The following is a 21281-nucleotide window of genomic DNA, read 5'->3' as shown; positions in this document are numbered from 1 at the left end:
TATTATTACACAAAAACATGTTTTGTTTAACCATAAGAACTTGTTATTGCATCTACAATTATATGGTACGTAAAAAGTATCAGCGGGCCGCTAAAGTTAGAGGACAGACGACAAGATTCGCGTTCGCTTTGAAACAGTTTGTCGTCTGTTCTTGCTTTTCTTCCCTTCATCATGCATTGTAGGTGAGTAAAGATGCAATTTGCGTGAGTAGAACTATTTTATGAAGCTTTTACTTTCAGAACGCGTTATTTGTGTAGCCATATCCACGTTTTAGACGAAGCCTGTTACAATACCAGCCAACACAAGCCTCGCAAACACATATACCGTCATTCCCATGACGGCACGTCGCCCCTTATAACTCTGTAACTCCCCTGTAACTCCCATATAGCCGGTGGCGCCAGTTTTCCCTCTAGGTGCTATAGTGAGAAACTCTCTGCCTCTACCACGTGTGCTCAGTCACATGACGAGGCGCTTGAAAATCTCGCGCTGGGCAGCGCGGGAGAGGGGAGGGGGGCAGACGTCTTGCGTGTCCTGCGGTGACTCGAGATGACTCGAGGGGCTGCATCGAGCAAAACGCACGGTTGGTGTCTGACTCTGAGTCCGACGCCGGGTGTCCATTTACGAGCGGGCAACAACGGAATTTGCCCGCCATCGCCGCCTCCTCTCTTGCGTCCCAGCTCGCGTGATGTCACCCGAAGCCCGTGCTTGCCTCGCGAATTCAACGACCGGTGCGGTTAACACGTGTGCGGATGTTTGTCCGTTGTTGTGACGCCTCTGGGGGGAATCGAACGCGACGCAGTGCGTTGGTCGGACCTCGCACTCGGCGAGAGACGTTCGCTGCTGGCCGTTCCTCGCGTTTCGACGGCGCATTCCAGTCTGGAACCGCCTCCGCATCGTCCGCCTGCTGCAACGGCCATGGCTTTGGTTTTCGATGGCACGGTCCCCCCCGTACGTGGGAATTGGGAAGAGAGAAACCTCAGGACGGTCAAATAGCAGCAGGCGTGGCATTCGGTTCGCGCCAGCAGGTGTACACTTGCGCAATAAACAAAGCCAGGAAGATAAACAAAGCCAGGCGTTGCGAGTTATTGATACCCCCCCCCCCCCCTGCTCTTTTTACAGCGAAGCTGTATACCTGCGCCGTCCAAGGAAATTTTCGTGTCGTAAGCGAAAAAACTCGCCATACGTGGGCCAATCCCGGAGATAGTGCAAACCGGCCCGACCCGCGGCGGAGGTGCAGTGCGCCATTAAGGGTCCCACATACACAGCTTCGCTGGTCATCCTTCTTTACAGAGTGGAAGGGCACTGAGATTTTTTTCCCTGTTTGCTGCGCTTACGAGATCTCACTTTGATCTGTAAACACGAGCGACTCGTGTCTTCCCTGTCTCATACGCGAAAACCCACAGCTGCGGTGGCCCAGTCTCTGTGGCGCTGAGCGCAGGGTCGCGGGATCGAACCCCTAGCAGCTGGGGCCGTGTGACTACTTGGAAGTGACGCCGAGGAGGAATATTAAGCCGAGCCGTACTAGTAAATTACGGTCCTGCATTAGGAAGACGGCTACTCTTTACTGTGACAGGAGTCTTGGTGAAGCCAGAAAACACGCAATGTACGAATTGGCGGGTGGCGACGCTTGTTCGAAGTTCACGCACTAGCCTCTCCCGTGACGTCACCAGATTTTGACGGCGTCTGCTCGGAGTCTCGTTATCAATTTATCTGTTAAAGAAGTACTGTAAATTGGGATTCTGGATAAACAAGACTCAGAATGTGGTTTGCCCAGATTGTGGGTTAGGAGGGAAATTCAATAACTGTATGTTGACCTTTTGTGTGTCTTAAGTCGCCGTGCTCTCCGAGTAGGTTTTCTATAGGGGATCAGGGACTTCAGAAGACTGTCTCCAGTGGGTGGTTGACCTGTTTTCAATTCTCACTAAATCAGGCAAACGTACATGTACACAAAAGAATGAACAAAAGAACAAACAAGAAACACTATATATATATAATGCGGCACTTTCAGTTGTGGTCGACAGCATTGTCCGCAAGGGTAAAAGGCGTACAGCTCGTTCCGGGAACGCAAGACCTTGAATGTTCACTGTAATCAACGAGGCATTTACTTTTTTTGCTTTCTCCGCAATAGTCGAGCCGAAATCGGTGGCCTTGCTTTGTCGGTGGGAGTTTGCATGAGTATCGTGAGAGGGTACCCGCCGTCACCGCGATACGACTGCTCCGTTGCGAAAGAACAAACATGCACGTGCGCTCCCCCCGTGCGTGGGAGGGGCGTTCCACAAAGTTCGTAAGGATAGAAGCCCGCGATAATTTGTTTCGCTGCGCTAGCCAGCCTCAAGAACCACAAAACCGCACGGCCATCTTAGGACGGGTATTTAGGGGGAGGTGCTCAGAACGCGAAAGAAAAAAGAAAGAAAGAAAGATTGTGATCCCCCTTAGCGTTATCATCTCGAAAAGGCAGAGCAGAAGACAAACAACCACAGCGCCAATCTTCTGCTAGTGGGTATCTTAGCAGACGAAAAGAACACTGCTGCTGCGATCATGGCTGCAACGCCTTGTGACGCACGTGTTCCTCCAGCGGACGTGGGCGTTAGAAGAGCTCAGGCTATTCTCTTTGCCGAGGGCACCCCCCTCCCCCTCAAGGGTGCAACAGGTCGTTCCTCGGGGCGCCTTGCGCGCGAGGCCGTCGAGACTGGTCAGTCAGCGGGGGCGGCCTCTTCGGCTCGCTTGCAGACCGGACTGAGCCGGGCCCGGCCCGGGCGAGGTTAGAGGTCATGGCGGGCTCGCCCAGCCGCTCGCTGGCTATCTCTCTCTCTCTCTTTCTCTGGGGTATCAGTCGCGCGCACGCTCATGCCGCGCGCGCGCGCGCCGGCTAGCCAACCCTGGACAGCAGGGTACGGTGCGCGGGGCATCGTACGTACGTACACCTACCTCTACCGCGGTGTGGTTGCTGGTGCCCGCGGTATCTTCCCCCACCACCTATCGCCATCTCTCTCTCTCTCTCTCTCGCCAACATCTAGCAGGGCACAAGGCTTCCCAAATGTATGCTGCGTGCGCGCTTGTTACCGGGTCGTTTGTCTTGTGCCTGTTTTTATCCCTGCGTCTCTGCCGCCTCTCCTTGCGTTTGGTTGTTTGGTTGCCGTCGTCTGCTTGCTTGCTGCTGGACGGCTATTGGCCGTCGTCGTCTGTTTCGTCGTTGACGTTCGTCTGCTTCGGTCTTCAGTTTTTTTGTCCGCTGACTTGTTTATCGGGCCTTAGTCGTTTGTCGGTTTCCTTGTTGACCTTAGACAGCTAGGGCGCTGTTCATGGTTTGCAGTCCTTTTCTGTCCCTTTTCTTTCTCCTTTGGTTTTCGTCTGCTATTTTATCGCGTACTTGCTCGCGTTGCGCCTCTTTGCTGTTGTCTCTTTCGTTGTTGACGTTTTTCTGCTTGGTTATCTTTTCGTCTGTTCCTCAGCGGTGCGAGTCTTGTCGTCTGCGCTTTGTCTGCTAGCTTGAAACGTAGTAGATTCTAGTTAGCGGTCATTTCCTTCTTGTGCTCACTGGACTGCTCTGCGTGCTGCGCCCCCCCCGTGGGCAAGTGTTGTCCATTACTCGTATCTGCCCGTGCCAGCAGCACAGGTCTCGCCTTATCTTTTAGCTCCACTGACGCGACACGACCCACCACGGTGTCGTGATGTGCGCCTTTTGACTGCGTGATTCGTCTTCGGACATATCTTCGACAGGCACGTTTCGGTCACTTTCATTCTCTTCTTTTGTCGTCGGCTTCAGCAATGGTGAACGACTAATGCGCACCCGGCCTGTTAAGTTCACGTGATCTTCCGCTTGGCTAATCTGCCAAGGAAGGTATAAGTTGCTTCAATTCTTGCAGTCTTTTCTGTGACTTCTTTTTTTGGTCTCTGGAACTTCTCAAGTTGTCATCGATCGCTTCTCACTTTTAAAACGGTTTCTTTAGTTCTTTTCGTTTATCCTTTTTTCGTCCACTCGAATGTGTGCGCTTGCCTGTTTTGCAAGTGCACACAGATGGCGCACGTGACATGAGGTGTGGAGTTTGCCGATGAAAGGTTGCAGACGTACGCCCTCGGTAAACGTTTCGTACGCTCATCTGTCTAGTTGCGTGTTTCATTATGGCGGTTTCACGTCTCGCTTCTCGACCTTCGGCCTTGGTCGCAGCACGTTTTCTTCGTCTGTTCGAAGCATTGGGCATTGCAATGCATTGGGCTCGACCACTCGCCCACCTTGAAACGTGCTTCGTTACGAAGTCTCCGGTTTAGACTTCTGGCAGTCATTTCTGTCTCTCCCGGCCGTGTGCATATATATCGGCACTTGCAACACTCCCACGGTCCATATCGTCATTGACTCATTTACACATCATAATTAACTCATTTATAAATCCGAGCTTCCTTATTTTAGATTGCGTGTAAAGCGGGTGTCGGGTTCTTTTGCTGTCATAGTTCCCGTAATTATCTTTCTTTTCTTTTACGCTGTGCGTCTGGGAAGTCGCTTAGAACCTATACGAAAGAGAAGCGATAAGACGCGTGAATAAATGCCGTGACGTTTAGTAATATGCCGAGGAAACGAGGGTATATACCGAAAACGCAGCGAGAGTGCAATGAAGCAAAGGCAGCGACTATATAGCCGGTTATACGGCCTGCGCTTGGTCCCCATGGCTGTGTACGCGTGCGCGTGCGGTGCCCGCCGATTGCGGCGTTTGGGAACCTGTTTTCTCGAATCGCTCGCTGCCCGAGAAAAGATCGCTCGCCCAACACGCGCTGCACATGGGCTTGCTTGCGAGGTCTGCGCGCGTTCGGCGAGCTTCGTATGTGGGGCGCCGGGTCTTCGGGCGTCCGCCATTACTGCGCGGAACACCCGTGTGCGCGCACTCGGTGGATCCGACGCGTGTGTGCGAGTCGGGTGATGAGCGAAGCTCTCTTTTGTGTCTGAAACGTCTCTCACTTCACTTAACGCTACTCGCTTAATAAAGGTAACAATAATAAAAGAAAGGCTTCGCTGTAAAAGCGATGTCATCCATTGGGAAATATGGAACGAATCAAATGCCCGTATCAGTTTCTTAGACAGCTTCGCCGCAGGTGGAGGAACGTTCTTCCTGGTCCGGGGGCATCGAGCCCTGGACTATCCTGGTCCGGGGGCATCGATCGGGCCCTGGACTAACGTGCTTCCGCGGGGCGGCCGCTATACCATGTCAGCTTACCTTACGTTTCTCGCTGCAAGCCAAGTCAAAATATAACGTACTGATGATGAACAGAAGTATTGTCACGGAAGCGAAATGTAAATAGCATGGAAGAAGGGAAAAGGAGGGAGCATCGCGCTACGCGATTGAAGCCAGACCTCTCGGTCCAACGCGTAATAGCAGTTCAAAGTGCGCGGTTGGTCTTATGGCGAGTTCGGCAAATCGCACCGGTGCGATTTGACGAATTCGCTATTACTGTTCCCGCTGTGCAGGCAGAGCCGCGGCAGGGCAATCGAACAAGCCCTCACCGAATAAAAACTATTTTCGTGGCTACTCTTGTTTTGCTCTTGATTCTTGCTTTGTGATCTCGACGCAAGAGGTCACCTGTTGGGCCGCCACTAGCAGAGGAACTGACTTCACGGAGCGTTCGCTTGCCAAGGCTGGCTGCGTGACGTTAATGATCCCTCCTAACTTTTTTCTTCCTCCATTGTAAATACGGGTGTATCTGCAGGCTGTTATACAGATTACATACGACACATTTACAAGATATTAAATAGGTTTACGGCAGCTTACAAGACGGCTAGTGGACCTCTTGCCAAGGCAAACGGTCGTCGTAATTGTCCCCGTCGACCACCTTCCGTCTTCGTCGTCCTGTCGCCCCTTAACAATCTTCTTTGAGAATTTACGCTAATATGACCTTCTTTGGCGAATGCCGAGTGACGTAAAAACCGCGATATGCCTTAGCTACTCGAATCCAAGCAACTCACGCCCACCGTAAAAGCCGTACTCGCAACTCTACGGCCGCAAAGACGCCGCAACTCCGGTTTTCTTTTATGCATCCCGTTATGCATATGACTCCGGGTGCTTTATGAGCAGGCCTGGCCCCTGCGCAGCTCTTAAAACCCGCGGACGAGAACACTGCGCCTCGCACCGCGTCGACCGTTCATTCGCTTCGTTGACCGTTCCCATGAGCGCCGACGACATCAAAAGCGTCCATGACTCACTCGCATGCAAACAGCTCGCGTCAGCGCTAGACTCGGCCGTAGGGTAGGGGAGATGATGACAGGCAGGCCGACGAGGGAGCAGAGGAAAATAAGAGAGAAGCCGCCGTCAAAGCGGGGGGTTGGTGAAAACATCAACAAACATCGCAGAAAAGCGTTGCTTTCCCGACCCGGATGCAAGAGAGAAATGACGACGTCGTCGTGGTGGGGCGGCACGGGCGATGGCGGCAGGCCGGTCTTTTGAAAAGCACACGAAAATGCCAGGCACGTGTCATCACATGAGATCTCGTTTTCGCTATGGGGTTAAGCGAGAAACCGAGCAGACGACAATGTCGCGTGTCGCGGCGGCGTTGATCCTCTGTCGTCTGCTCGATCACACAAAGCGAACGAGAGAAGGAACGAAACCGGCCACGGCTGTTGGCACATGACAGTCTGCGTGCGTGCTTTTAATCGCTCGCGAAGCAGAAGCGCTATTTCCGATGCGGGCCGCAGAATGCAGACGACTAATGCAGGCACGCGTCATCGTGCGAGATCTCGTTTTCGCTTGGGGTTGAGCGAGAGACAGAGTAGACGGACGACCGTCGCGTGTCGGGCGGTGGGCTGATCGTCCGCTCCCGTTTGCTGCTTGGCGGAACGAATGAAGAACAACCATGGAACAAATACGGTGCCCGCGGCCGCCCTTTCGGCGCATGCCCCCCTGTAGGGGTGCAGTCGCTTGTAAACCGAAGTTGCCGAAGTGCTTCGCAGTTCTTTGAAGGGGAGGGAAATGCAGGCGAAAAATGTAGGCACGCGCCATCCCGATATCTCGTTCTCGCTCGGGATTAAGCGAGAAGAGAAGCAGACGAGAATCGCGTGTTGTCGGGCCGCGGCCGTTCTTTTGTCTGGCCCAGTGAGAGCGAACGAGGAGTAGACGGTCACGCTTTTGGCACGCGACCGCCCGGCTAGTCGTGCTTAACCGGTCGAAAAAAAAACAACAAAAAAAAAACGGCGTGATGCAGTGACCCCGCTTTGTTCTGCGGTGAGTGGACATAGAGAATGCGAAGGAGAGAATAGAGCGGCCAGTTGGAAAGTGGCGATAATGTAATTGAATCGCGCAGGACGTACTGCGGTACAATAGGCACTTTTGGTTCACCCTCAACTTACTGCGCGTGCCTCGCACATGACCTCGATGACGTCATTCCGGGGGCCCTTGGTTATCAATCCCGTCGTGCGACAGTCCTTGCAAACTCGTGACTCACGCGGACGATGACGTCACCTGCTGAATCTAACCAGCAAATAAGTCATTATTGTGACCGTTTCGGTGCGACGAACTGCTTTTTTTCTTTTTTGGAAGGTGCATGTGAGGAGAAGGGTGTATGTGTGAAGAGGTTCGTGTCGTCTGTGCGAACTGCACTGAATACGTATGATATGCGTCAAAAGTTTACGGACCATGAGTTTCGCGGGAAAGTAGAATTTATGAGCAGTTGTTGCCCTCAGCCAGTACGACTGTGTAGCGTTATGTTGCTTACATATAATAGTACGGACTAGAAATCCGAATTCTCTGCTGCCTGCGGAACTTGAGGAAATGTTCAGCTTTCGCTCAGGTCTCGTGGTCTGTAATTGTTTGACGCCGAGTGTACATTTGCATCGGCGAAACATCCGAAGTATGTGCAAAATGTAACACTTTCCTTTTCTCGTGTAGGCTGAGGTCAGTTTCAAATCTATGTTGATCAAAATCATAAAGGTACGCCTGAGCGCGTGCAGGAAATAGCCTGCGCACTGACCAGTGCTTCCGCATGCACGTAACGACCCAATCAAAGCCTACGATAACGGCGGGAAGTAAACGAGAAAGCGGGCGAAAATGGCGGCTGAGCGCACTGGCAACATCAGCGGGATCAGTTGCGACAACAAAGGGGATGGTAATCGGCGACCCTAATTTTAAAGCACTTAGTATCCCGGCGGGTTCGGCCACAGCGACCAATACGTTAGACGCAGCGGGAACCCCCTCCCTCCCTCCAAAAGGAACCATCCATTCTGTCGGCACTTCCCGACGTCCCCTTAGTGCCGCTAATCACTGCAGCAGCAGCCGACGCACAGACCCACAATAAAGTGCACCGCCTTTACTGTTCGTTCAAAGCAGCACCAACAGTGCACGCCCATCCCTAAAAACTCGTAAAAAAGGTGGACCTCTCGCCGTCTTTCTCCCTGTGGCCGGGATGTGCCGCTATGCTTTACGAACACTCGTAAGAATGGCTGCGTTCTTTTGCGGCGCTCCTCTTCCTAATTGGCCATCCCCGAAACGCCCGGGGCAAACCAGAAGGACCATCCGAACAACGTCGACGATTTTTTGAAAGCAGTTCCCGCGCTTTCCCGGTGCGGCGCAGTTCCTGGTGCGTAATGAGCACCCGCCCTAGTGCGTTGTCGTCTGCTTTCTTTCGTCTGCACCTGATTTTCGTTTTATTCTCTCCCTTCTCGCCTCTTTCCGGTTTTCTGTTCCCTGTCTCACCGATTCCCCAGGCCAAGTCGAGGGACAGGAAAAGAGAACGACAGTCTTGTTCCTATTCAGCTTCATAGTTCCTTGCTTTGCCCCCATGGTATCTGGTTGGCAAGCGTCGTCGTCTTCAAGAAAGGGTCCCTTGTGTCGTCTGCTCCCGCACCCATCGTCATCTGCTTTTTTGCGGTCAACTTCCTAGCTAATCGCTTTTCCGTGCGGTTCCCCCTACACAGCGTCGGCGCTTTCTTTTCCCGCAACACTCTCTTTCTTTCTCCGTTCTTCGTCTGTCGATCGCTCGCCATCTTTACCTCAAACACGACTTCGAGCTGCGGGTTACACCCCCCTCTCCCCCCACTGCTTTGAGGTCTGTCCCCATTTTCGACCGTTTCGCCCACGACGCAGTGGAAACGGCCGCCTGCCTGCTGACTTCCTCATCTCCCCCGTACGTTTCCGCAAACTTTCTCCAGCTTCTGCACCTCAGTGGTCCTTTGTTGGCGCGGTTTGCGTTGCAACGAGTGGCGTTTTTCAGCAACAAGGATGCCTTGCGGGGGACAGTTGACGGGAACAGAAGACAGCGACAACGACGCGACCTGGCAGTCGCCTCTCTCCCGTTTTTCGCGACGTCTTCTGTTGGTGCTGCTGCTTCCAGTGATTGAGCATTAGCGACGGTCAAGTGGTAAAGTGTGCAGCTGCGTGCCAACAGTGCGCTGATGCTGCTGGCGAGAGAGAGAGAAAAAAAAGGGGTGACGTGGACAGACGCCGGACAACAACGCTTGGCCTTGTGGCTTCTCAGGCCTCCCTTAATTGGATTGGCGTCGCGGACCTCCCGTTGTTGACGGGCGACCCCGGCGAGAGAGCTGGAACATAAAGAGAGCGTTGGTCACGCGCGCGCTCGTACGTCGGAGCGACGTTGAGGACTTGACAGGCCATCTATTTCTCGCCCGGAGGTCGTTGCGTCCTCCGACTAGCAGGGCGTTTACACCTTGAATGGAGTCCCCTTTGTGCAGAACGTTCGCGTGCTGTGTGTCATCGCTGAGGCGACGTTTCCGCGAAGAGACCACCACCAGCACCGATGTGGGAAGCCGTATAGTAATAAGCGAGGTGACGTCGAGAGCTTGCGTTTGTGACGCCGCGCGTGTGACCCGTTAGGTTGATACTTTTGACTAGCTTCTTGAAGACTTAATACCGAGTCCGCGATAGTGATTTGAAAGCAGCGACGCCCCCCCCCCCCCCCCCCCCCCACCCTTTTTTTTTTTTCTTCAGGTATATCCGATAAGCTTGCCGTTTTTCACAGATACGTCTGTCTACTCGGTAGTTGCTTCAAAAACCATGAGAATCGAAAATATCTATTAACCTTTTTGAAAGGTACGAACTGTTACAGAGCTATTAATATGCGCCTCCGTAAAACTGCTTTGCCATATTCAGTGTCCCTAGGCTTAGAGTCGATTAACTCGGTCTTCCACTGCAATCTGCTAACGTCCTGGTTAGCTTGGATGGTACAGCGATATCGCCTCGGAAAGGCGTTGATCCCGGGTTCGATTACCTGGCGAGGAAGAATTTTTTTTTCTTCTTTAACTGAGAACCTTTCTCTGAGGAATTCGCGCGGATTTTCCTAGTAGAACCAGAGTCCTTCCATGGTAGTACTTTCGTTCGATCGTCGGGTGGATGACAGCTGGTCACTTCGATAAAAACTTCCTCCGCCTTATGGATGCTCGCAGGACCAATTTGCTCAGCATATTGACACTACAACGCAAAAACCCCTATATATCAAAAATTCCTGCATATTACTTTGTTCTCGATGCCTCTATACTCATGATCAGGCAGGAAGCACGCTCATAGTTTTATCTGTTTAATGTACTGCCTGTGATGCCATCATGCAGGGTAGATGATATGTCACCTCCGTTACTCAGATATTGAACTTGAGAGAAAAGAACAATCAACAACAACTTCTTGCTAGTACATTTTAGCTTCAAAACGCGTGTCGCGGTCCATTCTCTACAATCTTCTTTTTTTTCTATAGGGTGCTACTAACGTCAACTTCACCAAAATATCGCTTTAAGTAAATTTGTCACAAATGAGTAGTATATACTACTAAAGCAATCTTGGCAAAGCCGCAGGGCCGGTAGTTGTATAGATTTCTTGTTCATAGCCTTTAAATGGCTCCTAAGCAGACGACGTGTGCACCTGGTGGTTTTCGCAAGTCCCACTACGTCGCCTCCGAGGTTTTTCAGCGCGGCGCGGGCGCCGCCTCATCTCGGAGGCCATGCCAAAGAACCACGAACTCTAGGTTATGCGTCACTTCCGGCGAGCGGTAATAGCATCATCATATATTTTTTTTTTCAGTTTCGGCGTCAAGAAATGCTATTCTTGCAAGCTTTTTTTACAAGCTAGGCTTTTTACGCGGTCCAAAATTTCGTTTGCAGTTGGCCTTTAATGTAACGGCATTGGAATTGAGAACTTTCGCGTAGCAACGAGCAACACTTCCACCGGAAACGGGCAGTCTCCGCCATCCGAGTCCCCGCCTTCGATCTTGTTACCGTTATACTGTTGCGCCGACTCGCCATATGGCCTCTGGCGCACGCATCGGTGGCGCTGGAATCTTCAGAGGAGCGGCGGAATGCGACTCTAACCACCACAGCGCCGGTCACAGTCACTCTCGCAGTTTGCAAACACGTCCGGCCCTCCGATACCACTCCCCCCCCCCCCCCCCATCTGCACGGTTCCCAGCAAACTTGCGGGCCCAACAGAGCATCATCCTTCACGAAAAGAAAGAAAGGAAAAGTGAAATGAAAAAGACAAAACAGCGCGCGCGAGTTTCTGCCGAACCCCCGAATCCGCTAGGTGGCACCACTGTACGGTGTTATTTGGCGTTATTAGCAGAGGCTTCCTTTCTTCATCTTCTCTGGGTCCATGGGGACCTTTTAACTTTGCTCATTTATATACATGTACGTTTCTTTAGTACTGGAGAGAAGGGCGGTTCGAGCGGGAAAACTCTACTCGGCCAGGATGTGCTTCGGCGGTGCGGACGGGCGGTGTGGGCAATCGCTTCAAAGAACCGAAAATGCCCGCTCTCGTGTGTCGTAAAAAAAAAAAAAAAAAAGCGGCAGTGGGTTATTCTTCTGTTGTTCTTTGTTGTTTTCTCCTACGCGGGGACGCTCGCACAACGGCCCTCTAACTACCGCCCTCTCCGCACCCTAAAATTCCTCCTCGCCATTCTCTTGCTTTGCCCTCGCTTAACATTCCTCCCTACTAGGAGTCCTTTACCTTCGTTTTCCTATATTTTGTCTGCCTGCGTTTTCTTTTTTTTTTCGTCTGTTTTTGGTTGCGGACGATCAGCTCGCTTTTCGTCTGCCCGTAACCTCCTTGCAGACGACTTTTCTTCGTTTTGCCCACCTTCTTTATTTTTCTTCTGTACTTTATTGCCTGACCCTCGCTGTACTCGGGGAACCCAGAGTTGGCGGGGTGTTCTTGGGCGGACCCTTCTATGTGGGAGGGAAGTAAGTTTTCGGCATTTTTCATTTGCCTACGTTCTTTTTTCTCTGATTTCTGTCGGCCCCTATCCTCGGCCTGTGACCGTCCCCGCCCTTGGCACACGCGCGCCGCCCTTCACTACATAGGCCACCGCGCTGTTCGTAGCACCGACCAGCCGTCAACGGTGAAAATGGAGAGAATTGCCCCTCAAACAAGCCCAGATACGGTTTTTCGCGCCACTTGGGCTCTCCGTTCTTCCTTTACGTCCTGGAAGAAAAAATATATACTGTTCGAGGAAACTGCTTCTCAACACTGATTGGTATTTTTATCCTTCCGCTTCCGTCCAAATATTGTTGAAACGACGAAACGAATTGAAGTGCAACTGCGTCTTGCTCTTTTCGTAGTGTCTTCTGGAAAGGCGCTCGCAGATGTTTCGATCGTCTGCAACAACTTCAGTGCGCCTAAATGTCCCACGACCAGATGGGCTCCTGCGAAATGCGCAAACCTCTGCACGCCCTGCGCGCACGGAATGTTGGGAAATCGTGTTGGCAGGTTATATCAGCGCAGTTTAGCGGCAATCGACTGATTGTGAGCTCGTGTTGCCTCAATATGATGAGGTTCTAGCGAGGTTGTCGTTTCATCCTAAGCGAGCGATATTATTGGTCTTCCGCAAGTAGAACGTAGTCGACGACGTTTCCTTTCCTTATTTTCCTGCTTGTGCACGCCTATATATTATCGCATTCATCATCGTCACCATTGACAACAACAAAGCAATAAGTACGGTGCTGGCCGTTCCCCCCTATATATATATATATATATTTCACGCACTTTTTCGAACAAGCACGCACATCACTGATGATAAATGACGAAAATTAGCCTCTTTAGGTCCTCGAGAACAATAGGGGCAGGCGCTCGGTGCTCCTACGCCGACCCACACGTGACGCTTATTGTCCACTTACTAGGAGGTTCGCGCGCTGTTTAAGCCTCGGCAGCAGACTCCCTAATAGGCTCGCGAATCAGCAGACGGGGTCAAGACGAGCAGACGACGCATCGCCAGACGGCACCATCTCTGGATCTTCCTCGACTCCGCATTGCGTTGGTGGGTGAGCGCGAAAAAAAAAGCCGCCATTCTTGCGAGAGAAAGAATAAAACAGAAAGCGTCATGCAGTCGACAGCCGAAGCAGACTAAGAAACGGGTGCAGGCGGCCATCTTGAAAGTTTCATCTTACCACGCAGCGTGGCGCGCGTAATGCTCGCCTGAGGGTGTCTGCCCTTGTCGACCGGGTGCCGGCTTTCCTTGCGTTTTCTTTCTTTCTGTATTCTTTCGATGTTTTTCTTACATAACTGTCGTGCCTGTCTGCCCCGCCTTTGTAGTTTTCTGTTCTTGTTTCGGTTTCCCAGTCTCGTTGCAGACGACTTCTGACAGCGCGCATGCGTCGGATCTTCGCGGTAATGGCCTCGCTGCTTAAGTAGTGACGAGTGAACGACTAAGCGAAGGAAGGAAGGAAGGGAGGAAGGAAAGAAAGAAAGAAAGAAAGAAAGAAAGAAAGAACGAACGAACCTGTGGTGCGCAGGCGCAGTTCCAACTTCGCCAGCTCTTGTTCTGTCGACAATCGCGTATAGCGGAAGTGCGAAATCGACTTCAACAGAACACTCTAATGAACAAAAAAAAAAAAAAGCCTGCCCCGTGCAACACAGGGTGGGGAAGAAAAACGCGCATAGTAGCCGCTAGCGATTTGCCGAGAACAGTGATTAATGTCGTGTGCGCATCGGTAATATTGTTCTAAACCCTGAATGTCAACCGAGCATAATTAATTGCTCTCTGTTCTGACCACCATTTCGTAAGTCGTTAAGGTGAGACCGTTTGTCTATAGTGGAAATTGAAGGACTGTGGGGATGTCCTTTAAACAAAGTTTGGCAATAATCACACTCGTCATACACGGAAGGCCATGCGGTCGAGGTCGGCTTGCCTGCGAATGCAAAAGAGGTTCCCCATAATTACCTAGCTAGGATCTCATTTCTTTCGCTGCAACGAACGACTGTCTGCTTGTGGTGGGAGTGGTGAGTGGCGGGGAGGAAAGGCTGATGCGAAATTGTGGATGGGCCTACACCGTTATAAAAGATGAGTTTAACATTGCCGCAAACTTACTTCAGCGCTCACAAATGAATGTTTGTTACTTATTGTGCAATCTCCGTTGAGGAAACCGTTCCGTTGTTGCGCATTTCAAGCGAAACTGACTTAAGCAGGCGATCCCACGACGATTCGGTTGTTGCCGCGTAATTACGCAGCAACGGGCTCGCTTGCCGTTGTTCACTCTTCCCATGAGAAGTCTCGTGTGAGCCATCGCACTTAGTGGCAACCGTCTGTTAATGTTTCTTCTGTTTTTCAAGGCCCCAGCGCGTGCTTGTAACCGCAAACACATGTGCGGCACATGTCCGCCTTTTTTTTCTGAAAGGGCATGTCGTTTTTCGCGGCCAACTATACGGCGGCCGCCAGAAGTCGGGAGCAGACGACACCCGATACGTTGGCTCCTGCTTTTACTAAGGGTGGCGCCCTCGTGCGGTGGGTCTTCGAGGCCGTTAAGGAGAGTTCTCTCCCCCCACCCCCTCACGCTTCTTCTTTTCCTAAATTTCTCATTTGTTTTTTTGTTTTTCTTTCCAAGGCTTCGCGTAAGTGCAGTTGACTGTCTTGCCGAAGACAAATCGTGCTTTGAGAGTATTTTAATTCTAGATTTCTGACTGTGCACCTGTGTGGACCGACAGACGGCAATTGAAAGCTTTTTATTTTGTGCTTACTGCTTGTTACGACCCTGCGGCGGCGCGCACAGGCTCACATCGCGTCCCCAACTCCGCTTGATGTGAAGGCGAATAAAGCGGCAGATGACACGTGCGATGTTTCATAATGAAGCCGCCTGGAGACCAGACGCTGTGCGCGCCCACTTCTCAGCAACGCGCACAACACAGCGACCGAAATCGTCTTCTCGAGCCCTACTGTAGCTCTTCGGAGGGCCGTCGTGGTCCCACTGATGCACTCCGCTGTTGGTGTACGGTCAAATGCACTGCATAGCGTGCTCTTTGCGCCAGACAACCGCATTTGCATTCTGCTCGACACGTCTTCTCTTGGCGCGTCTGCCGTTTGCGTTTGATATGGGAGGTCGGGCTTTTTTTTTTTTTTTTTTTGGTACCTGTTCGTTCCTGCTGCTAGCTCTTGCGTGTGCGGTCGATATCGATGAAACGGGTTTCACTCTTTTTTTGATGATCGATATATGCTCGCTGCGTGCTGTAAGACTTGAGGTTAAGAGAACCGCAAACTGTACCGAGTGCGTGACGAGGAAGTATCCTAATTTCTGTTCCTTTACTTACTTCGTTCAAGATTTGATACGGAGAAAGAGTTATCAGGATGTGGGACCCGACGGGCGATGCCGAGGGCATAATACTGCTTAAGGGTATAATACATTTCGACTAGCTTATAGAGCCAGCACACGCAAATAACTAAAGCAGAGTCGCGTCGCCACTTAAGCGCCCCACTATACGTGCCCTTGTTTGTAAACGAGCCCTTAGCAGACGATAAAGTTAGGCTTGGCATAGACAGCTCCGCATTTCTGTCGTCTTCGCAGACGACTCTGTCGTAAAAGTTGCCTTCTGCCGTCGTATGTTCGTCCTTATTTTGTTTCCGCAACTGGTCTGTGCTGTCGATGTGTGATACGTTCAAATTGAGCAGGGTTGATTGGGCAGGGTGGCCTTCGCAAATTGCTGCGGTTTCAATTAAGCACGATCTACGGTACGGTATACGCGACCAGTTTAAATGCCTGCTGCTTTTGTTTAGCTCTGTCGCTCTGGTCGGCTCTGTATTCAGGATGCGATAGTATCGCGTTTCTAAACTGCCTGGCCTGAGCTTATCGCAACGACTGCACAGCACGGATCTTTTAGTTCGGGTGGTAACCGCGGTCTGTTGTACTTACGTATACTGTGCGGTATTATCTTCCGCACAGAGGAAAGAACGTTTGGATTTGCATAATCCTTTCCACAGCTTGAGCAATCGCCATGTGCGCCACTTGCAAAATGCATCCGTCTGGTAACCGTGTGTTGGCGCTTGCTGAATTGGTTAAATCCGACTTGATCCCATCGACCGTAATGAAAAGTCGAGGATTATACCCAAGAACACAATGTGAGCGCAACGCTTCTGTGTGACCATTTCCTGAAAGCTATACATCATTTGTTTCAGGCGTTGCATTTCAAACAGCTAGCGTGTCTGTACGGCTTCCTATAAATTCGGCAGTTAAAACTTGCAAGAAGCTGCGAATGCATCTGCTTGTGCAAACAATATTTCTTTTCTATATCAGCGTCGTGCTTGCACGTTCAAACCTTGTGCAAGGGCTTTGAATAAACACCGAGCGCTGTTGGCTGCGCCGCCAGAGTTTTACTATTGAATCGTTTGCACTTCTTTGGCCGCCGTCAGCAGTCTGTTTCTCATAATCGAAATCGTGACCTGGGTGAACGCCAGCCCTCCCGCCAATGCTCGGGCGGCGTCCAAGAGCTCGGCTAAACGACACCCACATAAGAAATAGGAAGCAAACGCCTCCGATTTTGCGGGCCCCAAAAGAAGGCGGGAAGGAAGGTCGTCGATGTTATCGTCTGCTTTTTGTTCTCAACTACCTCCCCCCCTCTCCTCTCGCAGAACCGGCGCCCTATACAAGGGCGCAAGAAAGAGACAAAACAAAGTGTTCGCGCCTTCCATCCGACCACACACCATCGTCGTCACCACGTCTTCGAAAAAACAACTGAAACGAGCTCAAATCGATACGCAACAAGCTTGAAGCAAGTGGAACAGACGGAACTCGCAGGGCGTCCGGTTTTATTATAAGTCGTCTGCTTCCCCGCGTGTTGCCCGAATAGTTTTCCATTGGGAATGCGTAGGCAGTAAGCAAGCTTGGAACAGGTGGAACAGACGAACATGAAAACGTCCGGTCTCATTAGTCGTCTTCTCCCCGCGCGTTACTTGCCCGAAGTGCTTCCCATTGGCCTCGCAGAAAGAAACTTCGTGACCCGGTGACGGTGCCACTATGTTCTACAGCCGGGGTTGGGGAAGAGGGGGAGGGGGGATGAAGAGCGAGCAAGCGTGCGAGGTTGGAACACGATCGAACGTGCGTTCTTTTAAAACATTAGCGTCGCCCTTACAGAGGCGTGAAAAACAAAAGAAGCGGAGGCGGGAGAGAAAGCGAGCCGGGAAGCGATGCGTGCCGGTCCGTTATAGAGAAACCGAAACTGGTTCCCCTTCGGCGGTTCACGCTCGCCGCGGTGTGCGCTTCGAAAGCCGCACACGACGATGGCGTCCCGATTCGTGAAGTCCCTGGACGAGCCGTGTTCGCGCGAGTTGCGTGCGAGGTCAACCGGTGCAGCGCATGAAAATCGAACGAAAGGCCCCTCGCGGGTCGTCCGGAACGAGGTCGCCCATCGGCTCGGTCTGCACGTTCGGGCCGAAGCCGAAGAACGCGGCAGCCATCGTTGGCCCTCGCCTGCAGTCTTGTTTTTCTTTTGCGGTTCGTCTTCTGCACTCGCGACTGGTCTTCTGCATCTTTCATCTGCAGTCTTGCTCCCTTCAATTCTTCTGCTCCCCTTACAGGTGGTATTCTGCTTCGGCTATATGGCGCCTTCTTCGTCTTCCGCGATGATTTTTTTTTCTTACGTGGTCATTTCTCGTCTGCCATGCAACGACGTACTCGTAGTACATATTTTAGTTTTTGGACGTGCTTGGCAAATTTGTTTTCTTTTGCAACAAGCCTTTAGTCCGCACAGCTTCCGAATGTTCGTCTGCTGTGACGCCGTAGCCGGCGTCTCTACCGGGAATGCCCCCCCCCCCCCCCCGGCCCCCGCTGTACTCCTTCCTGTCTCATGTCTCCTATGCAGTGACCTACTCGCGACGCGCGTCCTGTTTTTGTGTTGAACTCATTAATATTCCTTCCATTTTGCTCCTGCATTACGTCTATCCGGTTCGTGTGCAGGTTTTGTCGTCTGCTGCATTCGCCGAGGAGAGGTTTTCAGCTCGCCCCGGGAAACAATGTGCTCTGCGCTGGCCTAACTGGATTATTTGGCCGTTTGCTTCTGTAATCATGCAGTTAAAATCATCACTAATCGACAGTAAGAAGAAAAGGTGCTGCTGCAAGCTGTGCATTGGATAATAATTCACGTCGCATGTATATTAGTTTTCATCTGGAGCGTCTCCCGCAACGTTCCAAACGCTAATTACACAAAGACTGTGGCTGTTTGGAGAGTGATACTATAGCTACCGGAGGGCATACCTCACAACGATGAACTGTTGTGAAGTCATCGTACAAGCTGCAAAGGTCCGCTTCGAAAATATTGGCGCAATTCACGCCCCTTGAGTGTAATAAATCACGACTTGGCATGAGCAAAAACCAAGCGTACTGCTGCGATCGTCATGCCACGGCGCTGCCATCACATTTCGTGCGGGCAAAAATATAAATAATAAGAAAAGGATAAATAAAAATCGTAAGATTCTAATGTAATTAGGTTATTTATCTCTGAAGGCAAAATTAATATACGTTACCGAGGTTTTAATACTTATATAGCAGGTACCACTATTCAAAGCGGCGAACTGCAACGTCAACGGGGTCTGCGCGTTTTGCCTGTACTGCGCCTGTTTGTTCACTAGCATGAAGCTGTATCAAAAACCCGCTTTTGATTGTTTGTTTTTTCACACCACTCCTGCGTAGAACGCCGCAACTGGTTAAATAAAGAAAGGAAAAACTACAAATTAGCATTTATAACGTATTTCTAGTTGGTCCATCTGCTTTTGTTCTACGTCACAAGGAAGCGTAACCTCCGAGTGTCTTCTGTTCGCGAAATTCCAGTTTTCGTCTGCACACACACGAAAAGGAAAACTTCTTAGCTCTCACAGAAATAAACCTACCCTTGCCATCCACAAACCGTCAGCGTATGCTCCGTAAAGTGGGTTCGCAGAAAAGTTCATATTCCTGTCCACGACTTTTCGTATCGGACCCTATTTATGGAAGGGGAAAGCGGCCCCCAAAAAAACTCGTGACGGAGCTATTTGGGTTCTCTAGAAAAACAAGGCTCTCGATATCGTTGCCGCATAGAAAGAGTTCCGCCTCATGGAGCAGTTGCTTTCTTTATTTTTTTTTTGTTCCTTTTTTATTTTACCGTCGTCGTGGTGCAGAAGGATTCTACTTTTGAAATATGTGATTCGCAGCGGGGACGAAATTTTTTTAAGGCTTCCGAAAAAGTAGTCAAAGAGCCGCCTAACCTCCAGATATGCACTTGTGCCATACGATCGCACGGTATTGTACGATATTTTGATGTAGGATGCTATGCGATAATACGGGGTTGTTACTGTATATGGAAGTTCCTGGGACGTACGTCGATTCCTTTAAATTGACGCTAAAGGCCGACATTAACTCTATTGAGACTGACGTAGTACGACTGCGTACTAGAAGTTCCTCACTCATATGCACACGCACTTCATCACAGGGGCATTCGTATGCGTGACTTTTCCTTTACCTTGTTAACCTTGGGTTTTATTTACTTACCTAGTCGTCGTCGTTGTTCTGTAGTGAACAGTTCTTCATTTCAGGCATGCGGTGTCTCCAGCGCTAATACTCATTTTCTTTTTTCGTTCTCTCTTTCTCAGAATGCAGACCGTGTACGGACAGGGAACTCCTGCATCACTACTGCTCCAGCGATTTCGGTAAGTGACCGTTTCGACACGCCCTGTGTTGCACACGTAATCTCCAACCATGAACCAGAGACATACTAGTATGTCAGCATAAATTCGGGAACTACATCAATCCGTTTGTTCAGGTTGTCTATAGGTTCACCTGCATCGATAACAGCGGCTTAATTCGGGCTCCGAAATGTATAATAACACTTGGGACTGCTCCTGGCTTGGAACAACCGAATACAGAGCGATTACAAGTCGTACTTCCATATAATTACGCGTGTGAGGCGTTCGGCTCGGTTATTTTCCTGTTCGCGTTTCAATTTATATGCTGATTGAGACCTTTTAAGACCTGTGCGCCTTCTTTCGGCCCATCAACTCTTTCTTTTTTTTATTGTTTCCTCAAGGGAATAGCTGTTACCCGTAAGAGTCCAGCATTGTGAGCAATTCGAGTAGTTCGTCTGCGTCGTCTGCTACTATAAAACCTTTGTTCGCCATGCTGCGAATTGTGGCTTAATGTATGAGCACGCACTTGTTGCAATCGGTCTTCCCTTTGGAAGCGATCAAGAGCAAAAAAGGAAAGCGTGGGTAGTCTTACATGCGGCCTGCGGTTTTTGCCGTCTGCTAGGCATATAACCAGGCGTCAGGGTCTTTATTATCTTTCTTTTCGCCGAGTCAAAGGCAAATATGTTATGACTGCTTCGTTTTTCTCGCAGTTACTCTCGATGAGGAATGAATTGCAGCCATTTTAATTCGCTTCGTGGATGTGTTCTCCACCGTCCCCGCATCGACGAAGATATCGTTGAACACGTATTCTTTATAGCGGGCTGTCTTCGCGGCAATGTCTTTAACCGAAAAGTCGTAATATTAGATGGCCCCGTATTTATGGACAACCCCCCCCTAAGCTTTCGCGTCATTCCACAAAGGACTCTCAAGGGTCATGGCACTCGTTAAAAGTGGTCGTCTGCTGTGGCCGCGCTTAACAGACGAGACCACGCGCACAAGCTTTCGTCTGCTTTAAATGAGATTCTCGCGGCGACAAGGTTACGACCGTTCCCACCCCCGCGCCCCCTGAAAGAAAAAAAAAAAAAAGGAAGATAAAAATGTGGAAGTCACAAACGAAAATACACAGCAGCAATAGGGCGAAGTGTAAAGAGATAGAGGTCTTCGGGCTAAAGACCCGCGTGCGTATGGCTTGCGAAGTCTTGTTTATGACGTCTCAAAACTCTGTGTGCCACGCCACCACGCGGCCCGTGTCTGCATTCCCAGAGTGTCTCTTTTCAGATTCTGATGAGAAAAAGAGGGCGAGGGAGCAGCGGCACACAGGGAAGGGGAGAGGGCAAGACGTTGAGCAGACGACAAACATAACTCGAACAAGCAGACGACGCACACGCGCAGACGCAAAGCACAAACGACGAAAAGGTTGCAGTAGAGGAGGAAGAGCGAGTGCATAG

General features: G+C 50.8%; 1 protein-coding gene across 1 annotated transcript in view; it reads left to right on the top strand.

The window, feature by feature from the left end:
• LOC126529162 (meteorin-like protein) overlaps positions 1–21281 on the top strand; it is a 72555-nt gene that overhangs the window by 27415 nt on the left and 23859 nt on the right. The window contains exon 4 of the mRNA XM_050176761.3: positions 19801–19857. Coding sequence (XP_050032718.1) covers positions 19801–19857 — 57 coding nt within the window. The remainder of the gene's footprint in view (positions 1–19800; positions 19858–21281) is intronic.

This window comes from Dermacentor andersoni, chromosome 8, assembly GCF_023375885.2.
Source record: "Dermacentor andersoni chromosome 8, qqDerAnde1_hic_scaffold, whole genome shotgun sequence".
NCBI classification, from domain to species: Eukaryota; Metazoa; Arthropoda; class Arachnida; order Ixodida; family Ixodidae; genus Dermacentor; species Dermacentor andersoni.
Note: the sequence above shows the minus strand (reverse complement) of the source record. Positions and strands in the feature narration are given on the sequence as shown.